The 19605-nt window shown below is 36.4% G+C and overlaps 1 protein-coding gene across 1 annotated transcript; it reads left to right on the forward strand.

Annotated features, from left to right (window-relative positions):
• The first annotated feature begins 8568 nt into the window (after positions 1 to 8568).
• On the forward strand, positions 8569 to 19179 carry LOC147293191 (FKBP-like peptidyl-prolyl cis-trans isomerase family protein). Its single transcript, XM_086234251.1, has 7 exons — positions 8569 to 8824; positions 14483 to 14766; positions 15586 to 15669; positions 16534 to 16583; positions 17603 to 17651; positions 18132 to 18206; positions 18840 to 19179. Exons 1-7 carry the CDS (start codon positions 8686 to 8688, stop codon positions 18957 to 18959), a joined length of 801 nt encoding a protein of 266 aa, XP_086090377.1. The 5' UTR covers positions 8569 to 8685; the 3' UTR covers positions 18960 to 19179.
• Positions 19180 to 19605: the final 426 nt, after the last annotated feature.

The raw sequence follows: 19605 nt of genomic DNA on the forward strand, positions 1-19605 counted from the left end.
TTTAGAGCAACCACTATACGTGGTGGCCGCCCCTATTTTCGATTACTCTCGAACACCGTATTGTTACACATCATTGTCTATGTTGAATTGGTTCCGTTTGACAGTGATTAGTGTGTTAGGAAACCCTTGATCCAAAACTAACTTGATTATCAGGCGGGAATTTGAACCCAAATGGTTAACCGAGTAATCCCAATTAAGGTTAACGTCTATCCGACTCACCTATGTCGTTGTACTCTTTGAAATTCATACTTCAATTCGATTTAAATTTTTTTCATTTGTCCTTATTTGTTTGTGAAGGCAATTCAATAATTTTATCAACCCCTCGAGATGAGTTCGTTCTAGTTTTTCGATTTGACGTAGTGGTGGTGCTATACGAGCGAATTAGGTTTAGCTTGAAATTAAGGTGGGTGAACCCTTGCCTTTGACCTGTATATTTTAGGTAAAGGGAAATTCTAGCCATACCTAACAATCTTCTTTTCTTACCCGTCATAAATTTTGAACATGAATGGACCATTTTATCCCACTATGAAATTACTATTAAGGACATGCAAATTATATTTATTAAAAAAAAAAACTCAATTTTCTCTCCATACCCAAAAACCTCAACCTTCATCAAAATCAGTCTCACTTTCATTCTCAGACTCACTTTCAATCTCACCTTCTAACAAACCCCAAATCATAAATTATTTTGGAACCCATAACATCAAAACAAGGATTTTTAGGCAAATGAAGGGTGTATCATTCCTTTTGAGCCTCCAAATGAGATATATATGTGTGTATATATTTTTCACTTTTTCGACAATTTTTTATGTCTATGACATCTTGAGAAAATGCTAGTTCGTGTTTCTTTCGGTTGACCAGTACTGAACACGATAACCATTTTTAGCAACTGCCAATCGAATATTGAATACTAATTCGGTGGACATCTACCGAATAAGTCTGTTATATTTGACAAAAAAAAAAAATTTCATTCGGTGGGGATGTACCGAACAAATTTGGTGTCTGGATGCCGAATATTGTTATCGTATTTGGCATACCAGTACCGAACCAATCCTTTTGACAATAACACCTATAAACCTCATTTATTGCAACAAAACTCAAATAATTCTTAAAAATCCATACAAAACATCATCTTTAACATCAAATATGAAGGATTTGTCCAAAAAACTTGGAAAAGGTGTTTGATTTTCCTAATTGATGAAAAATCCAAATATTAGGAGTTGTCACTATTTGTTTGAAGCAGGTGGAAAATTGATAGGCTGGCGGTGGCAATGGGTGGTTGCGTCAACAGGGAGGGCTAGCCCCGACGATGACGGTTGAGATGAGCTGGGCACAGATGGGGGTTGGTCATGTGTGTCTTGGATTTTGGGTGAGAAGATTTTTGTTGGATGGGTTGGGTATTGATGTGTATAATGTTGGGTATTGGTGTGAGCAGGGATGGATCCAGGATTCCCAACCTGGGGGGTTATGGTTAGGTAGAGCTTGGCGCCGCGAAGCGGCGGCAAAATTTTTTAGGGATCGGGGTAGGTGACTGGCTCCGGTGGTAGGGGCTAGGTTGGGCACTTGGGGTTTGTCCTCTGTGTGTGGCCGTGTGGGTTTTGCTGTTAATGAATGAGGATTGATATTGAGGAAGAGGCTGAAAGAGCACAACACGGGTCACTGGGAGCAAAAGTCTTTCTTTTTTTTTTTTTTTTTTAATTCCTAGCTCAAAAAGACGTCGTTTTGAGTAGGAACTTAAAAAAAAAAATAAACAGCCCGCAGGTCGCAGGTCACTAGCCCAGCCCCCTCTTCAGTCTTTAGCTCTTCTCTTCTTCTCTCTTTCTCTGTTTCTCAATTCTCAGACTCTCAGTGAACACTTTCATGGCGTTTCATCACCTGGAAGGCTGGAGGCTGGAGCAGTGGAGCCCTGGAGGTCGCCTTCTTCATGTCGAGCCGTCGAGGTCGGGGGGTCGCCTTCTTCACGTCGGGGGGTCGCTGGTGTCGCCATTCAGAGGTCCAAGCCTGCGTGCTCTGCCATTCGGAGGGTCGCCCGACCCCCCAACCTTGGTTGTGCATCCGTCCCTGGGTGTGAGATAATTGTTGGGTAAGAAGATAATTTTAGTGTTAGTCAAGATTTTAGTAACATAGGGGTATAATAGGAAAGTGAATTTGGTATAATGAGAAAATGAAAAAAAAAAATAAAGTAAATGTTGGATGTAGTGAGAACGTTGGGTAAGAAAAAAGATTACTTGTACAAAGGAGACCCATGGGGGAGGGAGAGGTTTGAAGTTTGGCCTTGTATGTGGGGGTCAATGCTCACTAACAATAGACCTACAAGCCATAGTGGAGGATCATCAGTACATGGGAAATGTATTCATCCCAGAAGGGTTGGACCTGTTAGAAAACGTAAGGTCTTGTTATCCGTAGGAGGTGTATATAGTCGATTGATTAAATTATTTTCCCTAGTTAATTTATTGCATTAAATGCAGGATCCCTTCAACTGTTACCGGAGACAATATAAAACAGGAGCAATGTTAGTCTTAAAAATCATTCTATCCAAGAATTACATACAGAGTTGATAGAAAGAGTTGAGGAGTGTACTTCACGGGAATTTGAGGGGTATGCAGGGCATACGGGCTACAGGTTATGGATTACTCTTGAGGAAAAATACTTGTACAATTTTTTTTTTTTTTCTCTCATAGTGAATCCAAGCTAAAAATATACACGGACATAGGCAGCTTCTTTCCCAAGCATGTCAATCAGTGTGCTCTTGTGATTGTTCATCTTGGTTTTAGTTATTAACTTTTATTAATTCCATCACAATCTCCATGACTAGTGGTTTATATCCAACACTAGGAGTTCATAAAAGGAACTTTTAGTTAGATAACATTATTGGTTGTTATTTATACAGTATGTACAACAACAATTGGGGACATATGCCAAACTGTCAACTGCCTACTTTCCTGTAGCGCCAAGCTCCCTCAATTCATAGCATTTCTTTCAAAAAGGGAAAGAAAAATGTTTCTGTCACCAACTTAGAATTTTTAAGGGAAGAAAACCCTTTTCCATTTATGATATAAGAGTCACAATGGACCCGATTCAAATTATTCAATTATATTACAACAAATACTGTTAGACCAAAAAAGTTTTATACCAATTACTGACCTCTATGGCCAAGCCCAAGATATGGGGTCACCCCTGAAAGTGGGTGAGGGTATCCTAATTTTATAACCGTTTGAATTTTAGAAATTTAAAGAAACTGTATAGCATTTTACGAAAAACTAATAAGAAAATAACACATATAACATAATCATTCATAAAACTAATGCGATCGAATCATATGAACCCACAAAGATTTCGATAAACAGAAAATAGGGTCATTTTCAAAATTTCCTACTTTGTAATATTACAAAGCCAAACAGAAAAAAGAAAGCGCAAAGTTTTTATGGAGTTTTCTAATTTTCAACATGCACGTTGAGATTGATAAGATAATGGAAAAGTAATAAAAATATAATAGAATATCAACATAACATTAATAAAAGTGATTACCAAGTGGAAGTAGCAGAGTCGAGGAAGACGAAGCCATGCTAAGTGGAAGTGAGGACTGAGGAGTTTGTGACGTTCACAAATGGATAACAAAATCAATGTTGTTTGTATAAATACAGCTGCTGACGTGGCTTCTCTCCGGTTAGACTCCGTCAAGTGAGTACTTTTTTTTTTTTTTTTTTGTGTGGGGTGCAGTGAGTACCTTTGTGTGGCTGTCTGATGTTGTCACTTCACCATAATCAAGGGGATTTTTTATTTATTTTTTTTTATAAGAGAATCAAGGGGATTCTAATATATTTTAAAAGAATTTGAAAATCTAGGTGTATCTAGTTTAGAGATTCAAAGATTCCATAAAGATATGGGTATATTCAATTTAGAGTTCTAGAGGTTCCATATAAATTTTGAAAATATATTCAATTGAGATTCTAAAAGATTTTAAATGAATTTATAAGTCTCGGTGTATTTAATTTAGAATTTTAAAGATTCTATAAAAAATTAGTGTATTCAATTTATAATTGGAAAAAGTTTACAAACATGACACATACTTTGATAATTGTTTCATTTCAGGACATTAATTTTGTTTTGTGTTAATGAAGAACACATACTTTTATTTTGTGTCAATTAAGGACCATGTTTTTTTCAGTTTTTATCTCAACTTTGATCCGACTTTGGACCCATCAAAACTTCACCAAATTAAAAAAAAAAATTATATTGGGTTTAAAGATATGCATCTCCTCTTTACAACCATATAAAGATTACTCAAATCGGATCTCTACAACTCCAGATAATCGGCCCCAAAGTAGAGTACCCGAAACTGTCCGATTTTCTAAATTTTTTTTTCAGAGGTCCGATTGGACAGTTTCGGGTACTCTACTTTTGGACCAATTATCTGAAGTTGTAGATATCTGATTTGAGTAATTTTTATATGGTTGTAAAGAAGATATGCATAATTTTAAACCAAGTATAAGTTTGTTAAATTTGGTGGAGTTTTGATGTAGCTTTATTTTGTGTCAATTAAGAACCGTGTTCTTTTCAGTTTTTATCTCAATTTTGATCCAACATTGGACCAATCAAAACTTCACCAAATCCAAAAACATTATATTGGGTTTAAAGATATGCATCTCCTCTTTACAACCATATAAAGATCACCCAAATCGAATCTTTACAACTTCAGATAATCGGCCCCAAATAAGAGTATCCGAAACTGTCCGATTTTCTAAATTTTTTTTAGAGGTCTGATTGGACAGTTTCGGGTACCCTACTTTTGGACCAATTATCTGAAGTTGTAGATATCTGATTTGAGTGATCTTTATATGGTTGTAAAGAAGATATGCATAGCTTTAAACCAAGGATAAGTTTGTTAAATTTGGTGGAGTTTTGATGTAGCTTCATTTTGTGTCAATTAAGGACTATGTTCTTTTCAGTTTTTATCTCAACTTTGATCCGACGTTAGACCTATCAAAACTTCACCAAATTCAAAAAAATTATATTAGGTTTAAAGATATGCATCTCCTCTTTACAACCATATAAACCCTAATCGGATCTCTACAACTCCAGATAATCGGCCCCAAAATAGAGTACCCGAAACTGTCTGATTTTCTAAATTATTTTTCAGAGGTCCGATTGGACAGTTTCGGTTACCCTACTTTTAGAACAATTATCTGAAGTTGTAGATATCTGATTTGAGTGATCTTTATATGGTTGTAAAGAAGATATGCATAGCTTTAAACCAAGTATAAGTTTGTTAAATTTGGTGGAGTTTTGATGTAGCTTCATTTTGTGTCAATTAAGGACCATGTTCTTTTCAGTTTTTATCTCAACTTTGATCCGACGTTGGACCCATCAAAATTTCACCAAATTCAAAAAAATTATATTGGGTTTAAAGATGTGCATTTCCTCTTTACAACCATATAAAGATCACCCAAATCGGATCTCTACAACTCCAGATAATCGGCCCCAAAGTAGAGTACCCGAAACTGTCCGATTTTCTAAATTTTTTTTCAGAGGTCCGATTGGACAGTTTCAGGTACCCTACTTTTGGACCAATTATCTGAAGTTGTAGATGTCTGATTTGAGTGATCTTTATATGGTTTTAAAGAAGATATGCATAGCTTTAAATCAAGTATAAGTTTGTTAAATTTAGTAGAGTTTTGATGGGTGCAATGTCGGGTCAAAGTTGAGATAAAACAGAGTCCTTAATTGACACAAAATAACTTCATTAACACGAATCAAAATTAATGTCCTGAAACGAAACAACTATCAAAGTATGTGTCTTGTTTGTAAATTTTTTCCTTTATAATTCTAGGGATTCCATACAATCAATGTGTATCAAAAAAGTTTCTGAATTTCGAAAGGTTTCATTAAGTGGTTGATTTTGGTGAGAATGGTATAAATACCAGAGGCTATGAGAATTCTAATTCACAAATCAGAATTCATTTCATATGTTCAAGGAATATTAATTAACGCATTAAACAAAGTGTTCAACAAAGTAATAATAGTTAAGTAGTTCAGTATTAATTCAGGTCATACAATCCCAACGATCTAGTCAAGCATACATTCATGTAGTATATATATTATTTAGAGAAATGCTATCCACCTTCTCCAACTTTCTCTTTTATTATTTTTATTCCACATTGTATTTTTTATTATCAAAACCATTCATTTTTTTAGATAATTGTATGAAATCATCTCTACAAAAAATTAACTAAATCGAAAATCGTTTGGTCATGTAATCGTTATCAAATAAATCAACGGTGAATCAAATTGTTACCAAAACTGTCTGTTTATTTGATCATAGTTTTATAACCAAACGATTTCTGATTTGGTTGAATTTTTGCAGAGATGATCTTCATAAGTAGATCTAAAAAATAAACGGTTCCGATCATGAATTTATATTGCGGAATGAGAATAATAAAGAAAAAAGTCAATGAAGAAAGTATATTGGAAAAGGTAGATAACATTCCCCTATTATTTATATACATACATTTTACCTAAGGAAAATTCTAGTCATACCCAATAATCTTTTTTCTTACCCAACGTTCTCACTACATCCAACATTTACTATTTTTTTTTTCATTTTCTCATTATACCAAATTCACTTTCCTATTATACCCCTATGTTACTAAAATCTTGACTAACACTAAAATTATCTCCTTAGCCAACAATTATCTCACACCAATACCCAACATTATACACATCAATACCCAACCCATCCAACAAAAATCTTCTCACCCAAAATCCAAGACACACACGACCAACCCCATCTGTGCCCAGCTCATCTCAACCGTCATCATCGGGGCTAGCCCTCCCTGTCGACACAACCACCCATTGTCACCGCCAGCCTATCAATTTTCCACCTGCTTCAAACAAATAGTGACAACTCCTAATATTTGGATTTTTCATCAATTAGGAAAATCAAACACCTTTTCCATGCAAGTTTTTTGGATAAATCCTTCATATTTGATGTTAAATATGATGTTTTGTATGGATTTTTAAGAATTATTTGAGTTTTGTTGCAATAAATGAGGTTTATAGGTGTTATTGTCGAAAGGATTGGTTCGGTACTGGTATGCCAAATACGATAACAATATTCGGCATCCAGACACCAAATTTGTTCGGTACATCCCCACCAAATGAATTTTTTTTTTTTTGTCAAATATAACCATTCGGCAGAGGAGTTCCGAATGGAGAAGACTTATTCGGTAGATGTCCACCGAATTAGTGTTCAATATTCGATTGGCAGTTGCTAAAAATGGTTATCGTGTTCAGTACTGGTCAACCGAAAGAAACACGAACTAGCATTTTCTCAAGATGTCATAGACATAAAAAATTGTCAAAAAAATGAAAAATATATAAACACATATCTCATTTGGAGGCTCAAAAGGAATGATACACCCTTTATTTGCCTAAAAATCCTTGTTTTGATGTTATGGATTCCAAAATAATTTATGATTTGGGGTTTGTTAGAAGGTGAGATTGAAAGTGAGTCTGAGAATGAAAGTGAGAGTGAGGTTGATGAAGGTTGAGGTTGTTGGGTATGGAGAGAAAATTGAGTTTTTTTTTTTTAATAAATATAATTTGCATGTCCTTAATAGTAATTTCATAGTGGGATAAAATGGTCCATTCATGTTCAAAATTTATGACGGGTAAGAAAAGAAGATTGTTAGGTATGGCTAGAATTTTCCTTTACCTAAAATATACAGGTCAAAGGCAAGGGTTCACCCACCTTAATTTCAAGCTAAACCTAATTCGCTCGTATAGCACCACCACTACGTCAAATCGAAAAACTAGAACGAACTCATCTCGAGGGGTTGGTAAAATTATTGAATTGCCTTCACAAACAAATAAGGACAAATGAATAAATTTAAATCGAATTGGAGTATGAATTTCAAAGAATACAACGACATAGGTGAGTCGGATAGACGTTAACCTTAATTGGGATTACTCAGTTAACCATTTGGGTTCAAATTCCCGCTTGATAATCAAGTCAGTTTTGGATCGGGTTTCCTAACACACTAATCACTGTCAAACGGAACCAATTCAACATAGACAATGATGTGTAACAATACGGTGTTCGAGAGTAATCGAAAATAGGGCGGCCACCACGTATAGTGGTTGCTCTAAATAGATTTCTCAAACAACTTTGATTTACAGGTTATTAAGGTTACAAATCTTGACATGTAAAAATCTCTGTAAAAAGGGTAATAACTATTAAAGGATTAAAAAAGTAACATTTACATTAAACAAGGCTATTTGATGAAATTTCTCAACCTACTGTGATGGTAATTTTCACACTATTTCAACTAAAGTTGACAAGAATAAAAAGAGTGCCTAAAAGAAAATTCTAGTTGTCCATCATGGACTCCATAGAATCCCTTCTAACAACTAAAAAGCACTGATGGGCTTCAGTAAACGGGCCTGGGTCAGCACAACCGCATTTGTACATGTGCTGAACCAGAAGGCAATTACCGGAACCATTGCGGGTCATGGGTTAACCACACAACCGGCCCACTATAAACAACTCCCAGAAAATCACAAGGCGAAAACAATGCAGAAAATGTGGTGATTGAGAGAGAGAGAGAGATAGAGAGGAGTGATCAGTATCTTGTTCAATCCTATCTATTATAATTGCAGCATTTGAACTGAGTTTTCTCATAGAAAATGGCCACAAAAGCTCAGATATTTACAGGATTGACCATGGCATCAACGTCCGCCTCTTCGTTCCAAACCTCCTCTTCAACCCCCAAAAGTCTCTCTATGGTCAGAAGACGTCTCACCACGTCGTTCTTTAATGGTGGAGGTATGTGCTTTTGCTTTATTCACTATTCTAGCTCATGGGCATCTTTTAGATTCTCAATTGGGTTTGAGTTTCTACTGTGGTTTGTCTGTGTTTTTTTAATTTCCTTTTACTATGAGAAAAAGAGAAGTATATATATTTGAATGTTTTGAAACTTGTGAATTGGTTGACAATCCATAAAGTTGTACTAAGCTTAGCAGAGTTGATTTTCTGTCCTTATAGAGCTTTAAATTTTAGTGGGGAGTGGGAAGGCGTTTCACAAGGAATTGAGTCTTTTTCTCAATTGGGTAGTTAGATTTTGGGAAGACAATTGGGTTGGTATTTTCCTTTGTGTATTTGGTTTCTGTGTCTTTATAGATTGTCTTCTTTTCATATGTGTCAATTGCTACTTTATCAGTCTCATCCTCTTACTATGGCTAAAAAAAAAAGTCTCGTCCTCTTACTTCTTGCAAAGGAATTTCCGTTTTCGGAGGAGGAGGAGGAGAAATGACATTGAAATTAATGAGTTGTAATCTCTACTATCCATGATTGACAATGTTTCCTTGTATCTGGTGCGGGTTGAGAAGAGAGTTTAGTAAGTTGAATCTTCTAAAACATTTTTAGGTTATCCTATTAGTTGGTTGATTGATGAACCGCCTTTATCTTTTCTCAATTTGTCCCACTTGATTTGGAAGGCCAAGGTACCTAGTTTAAGGTACAAGTACTAGCTTGGATAATTTCTTATGGGAGGGTCAATACTTGTGATAATTTCAACGAAGAGGCACAACATGTGTCTCTCGCTGTATCATGTTTAAACTTGGTGCAGAAGACATTAATCACTTTCTTCCTTATTGCCCAATTGCTCTTAGTTTGTGGCATAAGCTTTCTGAAGAGGGTAGATTAAGTTGGGTCATTCCAGGGTCTTGTGTTCGCTATCCGTAGAAAAGCACTGCCTTGGTGGAGGAATTAAAGCAGAAGTTCTGTGGAATTGTAGTTTTTTTCCTGTTTTTTTAGGTGGTTTGGCTTGAAGGAAATGCTAGAAATTTTGAGGAAAAGGTGGAGGAGGAGGTGACAACTTTGTGAGATAGAGTGAGATTTTGGGCTTCTTTGTCGGCATTGGTGAATGCAGAGTTAAGAGACATTCTATTTTTTAATATTCATGCAGATTGGGGTGCTTCCGATAGCTGATCAGTTCTGTAGTTCTGTACTGCCATTTTGATGTCTTTCTGTGTTGGTTTATGTAGGATTGTTCTGTGTAGTGAAAAACACCTTTCAGCCTTGTCTTAGATGTATTCTAGAGTTAGAATAATTAGCACACAATATATAGCAGCAAAAGTAAACACAAAAACACCAAGATTTGTTCTCGAGGTTTGGCTAACTTTGCCTACGTCCCCGTGTGATCCTTTGAGAATCACAGCTGCACTATGATTAGAAAAAGAGTTACAAGAGTGTGTTGAAATAACCCTAGAACTAACCCAACCCGCAGCCACTTCTTCTCTCTCCTTGATCACGAAAACTCTCTCCCTGTTTCTAGTGCTCTATCAGCCTTTTTCAAGCCTTGCAGCAGCCTATTTATAAGCTTATAGGCTGCGGCATACAATAGGTTACAGCTGGGAATTCCTTTTCCTAGTTGAATTAGGTAATAGGCCTAATACCTAATTCTAACCTTGTACACTTAGGAAAACTTAGAACTTCCTTCCTTAACTAGGAAAGCCTTGCGCAAGCCTTTTAGCATTCCTAAGAAAACTGTACTCAACTAGGAATTATCTAATAGCTGCTCCTTTCCTATTTTAAACAATTTCTAGAAACATTCCGGTGAGTCAAACACAACAATCTCCACCTTGGTGATTCGGAACCAAAGCTACGAATGTTGTTCCTTCGAGATATTCTACCAGTCTTGAAGAAATCCCGAAACCATCCTCCAAGAACCCTTCACCTTGGCAAAAAAACTTCTTGCCTCAATGCACCTTAAGTGAGAAGGTGCCCCACCTCAACTTTTAACAAGTAACTAGGTTGATCAAGCTCAAGCAATGCTTGAACTTTTCTGTCGGCACTGGCTTTGTAAGAAAATCTGCAGCGTTGTCGCTTGTGTGCACCTTTTCTATACAAATCTCCTTTGAATCCATCCAATCTCTGATCTTGTGGTACCTCACATCAATGTGTTTAGATCTTCAATGAAAAACTTGGTTTTTTGCCAAATAAATGGCACTTTGGCTATCACATTTAATTTTCACAGACTCTTGAGTGATTCCCATTTGGTTTGCCAAACCACTGAGCCAAATAGCTTCCTTTCCAGCTTCAGCCAAAGCAATGTACTCTGCTTCTGTAGTTGATAAAGCTGTAATTGGTTGCAATAAAGCTCTCCAACTAATTGGTCCACCTGCACATGTAAACACGTAACCCGTTGTAGACCTACTCTTGTCCAAATCTCCTGCATAGTCCGCATCCACGTACCCCAACACACATGTTTCTTCTTTTTGCTTCTCAAACAAAATACCATGACTCTTTGTACCCTTTAAGTATCGAAAAATCCACTTAATTGCAGCCCAATGTTGCTTTCCCGGTTTTGACATATACTTGGATACTACACTAATTGCTTGAGCTAGGTCGGGTCGTGTGCAAACCATTGCATACAGAAGGCAACCCACGGCACTAGCATAGGGCACCTTCTTCATCTCTTTAATTTCTTCTTCAGATATAGGACACTGCTGCCCACTTATTTTAAAATGAGCTGCCAAAGGTGTAGAGACCGCCTTTGCATCTTGCATGCTGAATTTTTCCAGAATTTTCTGAATATACTTGGCTTGTGACAGCCGAATCTGATTTGCAGCTCTATCCCTTTTAATTTCCATGCCAAGGATCTTTTGTGCAGCCCCTAGATCCTTCATGTCAAATTCCTTACTCAACATAGCCTTCAAGTCTTCAATCCTTGACTTGTCTTGACAAGCTATTAACATGTTGTCCACATATAGCAATAGAAATATGATAACCCCATCTTTGGATAAATGATAGTACACACAACAATCATATAAGCACCTTCTAAAATTAATTTCAGCATATAAAAATCAAACCTCTTGTACCACTGCCTTGGAGATTGCTTCAAACCATACAGAGACTTCCTAAGCCTGCATACTAAATCTTCTTTTCCAGTCTCGACAAAGCCTTCTGGTTGAGCTATGTAAATTGTCTCCTCTAGATTCCCATGGAGAAAAGCCGTCTTCACATCCATTTGCTCAACTTCCATGTCATGCTGAACCGCCATTGCTAAGAGCAATCTTATTGAAGTATGCTTAACCACTGGTGAAAAAATCTCATCATAATCGACTCCTTTTTGTGAGTACCCTTTGGCCACGAGTCTTGCTTTAAACCTCACGGCCTCTAGCTCATGTATCCCATCTTTCTTCCTAAACACCCACTTGCATCCAACTAGCTTTCTATCTTTGGGTTTAGGAACCAGCTCCCAGACAGAGTTCTTATACAGAGACTCCATCTCTTCTGACATAGCACCTATCCAACTTTCCCGTTCTTCACTTGCTATAGCTTCTTGATACGTAGTTGGATCTCCTTGACTAATGTTTAGAGCATAATTAACCTCTTCCGTTTCAAAACCATATTTCTGTGGTGGTTTTGTAACCCTCTTAGGTTTGTCAAGTATATACAATGTGTAGACTTTGGCTTGAGTTTTGATCTCTCATCGCTTGGAATATGAGCATAGGCGCTGAAGCCAAATACCCTAAGATTAGAGTAATTCACTTGCTTTTCAGACCACACCTCTTTTGCACACTTAAATTCGAGAACCCTTGATGGCGACCGGTTAATCAAGTAACTTGCATGATTAACAGCTTCAGCCCAAAAACTATCAGGCAAACCCGCATGAAATCTCATGCTTCTTTCTCTCTCCATGAGAGTTCTGTTCATCCTTTCAGCAGCCTCGTTTTGTTGCGGAGTCTTCTTAACTGTGAAGTGTCTTGTAATACCTTCTTCTTTGCAAAAACTTAAGAATTCATCGCTCTTGTATTCACCTCCATTGTCGCTTCTCATATACTTGATTTTTCTCCCTGTTTAGTTTTCAACTTCAGCTTTCCACTCCTTGAACTTAGTGAAAACTTTGGATTTCTCTCTCATGAAATAGACCCAAACCTTCCTAGAAAAATCATCCATGAAAGTAACAAAATACCTGGATCCCCCTTTCGATCTTGTAGGAGCCGGACCCCACACATCTGAGTGAATATAATCGAGTACTCATTTGCTCTTGTTATCTGACTTTGTAAATTTGAAAGAAACCCTACCTTGCTTTCCGAGAACACAATACTTGCAGAAATCTAGCTTACAATAATTCGCAACGTCTAGAAGACCCTTCTTGTGCAATTCTTGCAGACCCCTCTCACTGATGTGCCCTAGTCGATGATGCCAAAGCTCAGTTTTATCTTCCGCATTCTTCTTTGTGGAGATAGCTATTCCACCTGTTATTGTACTTCCCAGAGCCTGTAAAGATTATTCTGTTGAATGTCGGCCTTCATTACCACAAGTGACCCTTTGATTATCTTGAGTCTCCCACCTTCAGAACACAAACTAAACCCAGCCTTGTCTAAGGTTCCCAAAGAAATCAAATTCTTCCTTAGCCTAGGAACGTATCTGACATTCCCCAAAGTCCTTATTATTCCATCATACATCCGGATCTTAATAGTGCCAATCCCAATTATAGGACATGATGAATCATCTCCCATTAATACATCTCCGCAGCTGCTGTCCTTGTAAGTATCGAACCATTCCTTTATTGCACACATATGGAATGTGCACCCGGTATCCAAAATCCAACTTGTGAAAGCCTTAGAGCCTGATGTGACCGAAAGTAACTCTCCATCACTCTCTTCTTTGGTGACTGTAATAGCTGAACCTGAGTCTCTTTCCATCTTAGCTTTCCTATTTTTTCAAGTCTTGCAGTTCTTCTTCCAAAAATCCATCGAACCGCACACGAAGCAACCTTCTTTTGGTTTTCCCTTGGATTTTGATCTACCTTTGTTGCTGTTTTTCTCTCCCTTCTTGTTCGACCAACCCCTCTCATTGCCCTTGGCATAAAGCCCTTGTGTCTGAGAGCCATCGGTTAAGTCATCTAGCTTGGCATATGACTGAAGGGCTTGCACAACATCATCAAGCTTCAGAGTCTCCTTTCTAAACATTAGGGTTGTCCGGAAGTGCTTGAATGATGGTGGTAGTGATCGCAGCAAGATGATCGCCTTGTCATCATCTTTATAGACTTCTCCTATCTTGGTGAGATTAGCTAAGCAATTCTGAAATTTGCATATATGATCAGCTACATCTCCACCTTCTTCTAGTCGAAGTCCGAACAGTTCATCCGTTAGAAAAAGCTTATTAGACACAGTTTTGCCCATATAAACAATCTCCAACTTTTCCCAAGCTTCTTTTGCTGTCATCTCTTCTGTGATGTGAGATCTCACGGATCTTGTGTCTAGATAATGAAAATTTATATTCATTTAAAATGAAACATTTACTTTTTTCATGGAAAAAAAAGACAGAATAGACCAAGGTGACTACAACATGATTATATGGAGATATGTATATATATGTAATGTGCTGTTTTGCTTTAAGTTCTACCTTATGATATATCACAGCTTTAGGTGTGCTCTTTTTTTCTTTAAGTTCTACCTCATCTTGTGTTAGGTTCATCTTCTGGAAAAAGGATGTCTGCAAATTATCAAGGCATTTCCTGTGACAAAGTTCGGGGTCTTCTTATGCGATGTTCAAATTCAGAACTTACTACTACAGCTACAAGGACAAGAGGATATACGGATGAGTTTAATTTAATGAAACGAAGAGATATGATTGGGTTCATTTTTGGGGTTTCAAGCCTTCTGGCAAACTCATTTGAAGCTGAGGGAGCTGGCTTGCCTCCAGAAGAAAAGCCTAGACTATGTGATGTTTCTTGTGAGAAAGAGCTTGAAAATGTATGGTGAGATTACATTGATCCCTTTCCTGAAGTATATCTGTTATTGAGAGTTCAAATATTACACACTCCAAAATCTAGCAGGTTGCATATCTTGCATTATACTATTTGTGCATATTACATACAACTGTGAGCTTCATATACACAATAGTATTTATTTCTAAGTAATTCATGCTTTGTCACATCATTCAAGATATGTTAGCCTAAATCTTTTCATGTAGCATGAAAGACCTGTCATATACGTTTTGTGACAAAATCTAATTTTAATGATGCCTTACATATTTAGACATTCCCATTTCTTCATCAATCTTATGTCCTTTTATGCATTCCTTTTTCCATTCCCGAGTCTTCACATCAATTTATGTTTTTCTGTATATATTGCAAGGATTTATTCTCAACATATCAGAATTATTGTGATGAAGTAGTTCATTCTATAAACTTTTATTCATATAATTCTGAACTACTATTTTTCTTTTTCCCTTGCAACTCCGCATACACACCCCATTTGTGTCTCTGTTTCATCCTTTGACATTGTTCTTGTTGTGGCATGAGTCCCATAATGTTGTCCCTTACTACCTGGGTATATTAACTGATTCCTAGTCCAAGTCAACTTGGTCAAGCATTCTCTACATGGACCTCTTTTTTAGTATTATCTTACCTTTCACTTTGCATTCCTAACCTCTTTGAAAATGATCATAATAATGCTTTTTTTTTTTCTTTCTTGGAGTTCAATGATTTTTTCAGTGAAGAATCTATTTAAGTTGATATTAACTATCTACTATACTGGTAATGGATATTCGAATTCATCTCTTTGTTGAAGGTACCTATGGTAACTACAGAGTCTGGTTTGAAGTATAAGGATATTAAAGTTGGTAAAGGCCCCAGTCCACCAGTTGGTTATCAGGTGTGTGAATCATTTTGCTTGTGAGAACTAGTTCTGTAACTGAGCAAAATATAGGTTTTTTTCCTTTCAAGCCTTTTTGGGTTTCTAGATTATGCTGATGCTCATATGTTTTTTGTGTTTCCAACTTGCTCCTTTTTTTGGTTACACCAACTTGCACTTGATTATTAATAAAATGTAAATGATATTTTCTATAATAATAATGGCTCTGGTCCCATCATATCTACTCTTTCCCTGTAACCATTTTAGAGAATTTTCTGCTGCTTTGTGAATCTCCATTTCTTACAATTTAGAAATCCTTAGAGAATCACAGGTATTCATTGCCTCTGCAGCCACAGGTGTTGCATACTTGAACTCCTTAGTCCTCTCTCAATTCTTCTATGTATAGATATAAAAATTTGTAGTTACTCTAAACTTTATGGTTTCCTTGTTACATGGAAATTTGATCCTACTATAAAGCATACTATCAATGCATATTTTGCATGAAATTTCCCGTATGTCCTAACAGAGAATGAACCTTTGTTAGTTTGTTCCATGTACTTTCTTTATCTTCATATGCATGTAGTTTGCTTGACCGATGGACCAAACTAGATTTTACTAGGCTTTATAGAATGGAACTCTTTCCCCCATCTATTATAAGTTGAATTATGTAATTTTTATTTGGTAGGAGAATTAGCTGATATTATAGATTTTGACAAATTAATTGTGCAACCAGGTAGACAGCATATGGAATATTGGGTGGTTTTATCAGGGGGGAGGGAGGGAATTATAGATACATTTATCTACCTGAAAATATATGGACTTTTGTTTATTGTGTTTCTGACTCTTATAACGTCGATTCCGTTTGTATAATATCTGTGTTTACAGGTAGCGGCCAATTATGTTGCCATGGTTCCATCTGGACAGATATTTGATAGGTAAGTACATTGTTATTCATTGCTAACAGCTAAACACAAAAGGAAAGGAAAAAAGTGCATATAGATTATATATATATATATATATATATATATTTCAAGAAACATAATTTTACTAAGAAAAATAAAGTACCCCTTTGGACAAGTTGTCCACCAGAGCACTACATCAATACACTTTCTAACAATGAGAAAAATCCAGAAAACAATTAAGACTCTTAAATGATAGCTGCTTTCCAATCTGCCAAAATAGAAGAAAACGATAATGTCCCAAAACACAGAAGAAACTAAAGCCCAAAGTGATGACCAAAATATTATTTTGTCACGTAAAACCTCCAACCCCTCCTCACTACGATTCTCAAAAGTTCTTTTATTCCTCTCCAATCAAATTACCCAAAGCAATGCTGTCCACCAGCACACTACAACTCCATAAAACTCTTGCCTTCTTACCGCCACTAAAAGTTGTGTGCTTCTCTCATAAAATGAATAAGCATGCAGCTGGATTTACCCAACTCAGATCAACTTCCCTAAACAGCCTCAACCAGAAATGCTATGAGGGAGTGAAGAAACAACTGATCCCACTTTCAAACCCTCCTTTACACATTATGCACCATTGGGGAGATAGACAAACATTGGGTCTTCTCCGTTGGTCAAATCACAGTATTAGCCCTACCGTGAGCAACGATATGAAACTTATGCTAATTGTTAGTTGTCAGTGAATTGTGTATAGACTAACTACTGTCTCTGACCAGTAAAATCACACTCCATTACATGTGCTTGCTGTGTAGGGATGAAATATTTGTTAAACGTTATTATCGAGCAATTAAGTATCTGCAATATATATATATATATATATATATATATATATGAATACATAAACTTCATATTGGTAATTAGTAAGTGTAAAATCTTGGTGATACTTTCTAAAGGTTTGCTGCTTGGGGCATGTCTTGTGCTTTAGAAATTGTAATTTGGGTTTAGACTAGTTCCAGTTTCTCACTGATATTCTTTCTTCATTTATACAGTTCACTGGAGAAGGGTCAACTTTACATATTTCGTGTTGGCTCTGGTCAGGTAAGCCCATATATGTCTCCAAGCATTTGTTTTATACTGATGATTTTTGCAGTCACCTTCACCCTCATTAGAGAAAGAGCAATCACAGGAATAACTTTGTGTAATGTTTTTTCTTACAGTTCCAAGTTCATTCTATTTAACCCTGAACCTGCTTCCTGAAACAATTAATACAACTCCTCTGGTTTTCCAGTAATTATAGAATGATAGGTATTGCTGTTGTTTTGGTGATCCATATTATTGCACAATCATCAAAACAACAAAATTGAGAGAAAAAAAAAGGAACCTAAAGAAGCAAAGCATAAATGAACTTTTGGTGATTGCATGTAATAATACATAATAGTGCAATCTCTAGGATTGTTGCTGCATCTTTTGAATTGCATTGTGACATTCTCAATTCATTATTGAAATTTTAAAGTGGAACTACTTCCTTTGGGAAAATGAATGTTTATTAATAATCGTTTATCTAAATGAGTAGAACAGGTGATCAAGGGACTTGATGAAGGGTTGTTGACCATGAAAATAGGAGGCAAGCGCCGACTCTACATCCCAGGACCTGTAAGTTTTTTACTTGGTGTTCTCATTTTAGACACAGATAAACAGGGAATTAAAGAAAAAATAAATAGAAAGAAAAGATATATGTTCAATTATATTACTTCTTATGTCGTGGAATTCTTGGCTAGTTGATTAGGTGCCCTCCCATAAATTGCAGGGGGAAATCACATTCATCATAGTATTTATGATAGTATTGAGCCATGTAGCCCATCTAATTTTGTTATGGATGCTTGCAAATTTATCATTTTCTGGAAAACTGAAACAATAACAGCTCATCCTGGAAGGTTTTCCAAAGAGATATATTAGGTGGAAATTGTCACCATAGTTTTTGGCATCTTGTAGACCGTAGCTGTGGTCTTCATGATGAGGAGGTTTTGATATATTTTGCTCTCTGTTTGATAGGATTTCTTTTGTCTGTACTAGGCTTCTGGAACTTTCCAGGCGTGTGAATGTGGATGCATTTGCTATTTCTAGTTCCAAATGGTTATATGCTTCTTCTGTGGGATTATTTTGAGGCTCTGAGCTTTAACAGTCATGGTTGTATTTGCATTGACATCTTCCAAAGAAATGCAAGTGTTTATAGAAACCATAGTATGACAGTTCTAAGCTTTGTCCTTTTGCTCTGTTTTTTATTAGTTGGCGTTTCCAAAGGGTCTCACTTCAGCTCCCGGAAGGCCAAGGGTGGCTCCAAGTAGTCCGGTCATTTTCGATGTGAGTTTGGAGTACATACCAGGCCTTGAAATTGAGGAAGAGTAAGAGAATTGGTACCCCGTTTCTTTTAATTTTTTTCCTGGTATTTTTCATCTTTTCTAAATACAGGAGCAAGAAAAGGGATTCATGATGTAAGCACTTGCATTGGATATGTCAATTAATTCATTTTTTTTTTCTGTAATATTTTCGTAAAAAACAATGAACTGTATGAACTCCAAGGTTGTATTGTACAAGTTTAGGTTTCATTCGGATATTGAACTTTATTTAAATTGTTCATGGGATTATTAATAATATTAGTTTTAATGTTAATCAGGAAGAAGAAATAGGTTTGAATTACTCAACAAGGATTTGGATCCTCTCCTATTCCTTTGTTGTCCTCTACTTATGGAAGAAATAAGGAAGTCATTCACTAAATTACTTATGTGTAGAGGTTTTTTTTAATTCATCTCCAAAGCAATCAATAAATACCAAAGGAATGCCAATTTCTGGAATTTTCTTTAACTTGCATATGGATATTATTACTGGAGTTTTTTAGGCTCAACTATGAGAATTGGGGCATGTTGGATGTGATGGTCCCAGTGTGGCGGTGTTTGTGCAGCTTGTGCAGCGGGGTTGATGGTGGTCAAATAGTGGAAGGTTGGATGGAAACGGCGGAGGTATGGTGGTAGTAGAACTGTTGATTTGCTAGAAA

Source organism: Dryas octopetala, chromosome 2 (genome assembly GCF_963921425.1).
Source record: "Dryas octopetala chromosome 2, drDryOcto1.1, whole genome shotgun sequence".
Lineage (NCBI taxonomy): Eukaryota > Viridiplantae > Streptophyta > Magnoliopsida > Rosales > Rosaceae > Dryas > Dryas octopetala.

Excerpts from the sequence above, each read along its gene's own strand:
- LOC147293191 (XM_086234251.1), top strand. The coding sequence starts at position 8,686 with ATGGCCACAAAAGCTCAGATATTTACAGGATTGACCATGGCATCAACG. Across the intron at positions 15,670-16,533 it reads GTCCACCAGTTGGTTATCAG|GTAGCGGCCAATTATGTTGC; the intron begins GTGTGTGAATCA and ends CTGTGTTTACAG. Across the intron at positions 16,584-17,602 it reads TCTGGACAGATATTTGATAG|TTCACTGGAGAAGGGTCAAC; the intron begins GTAAGTACATTG and ends TCATTTATACAG.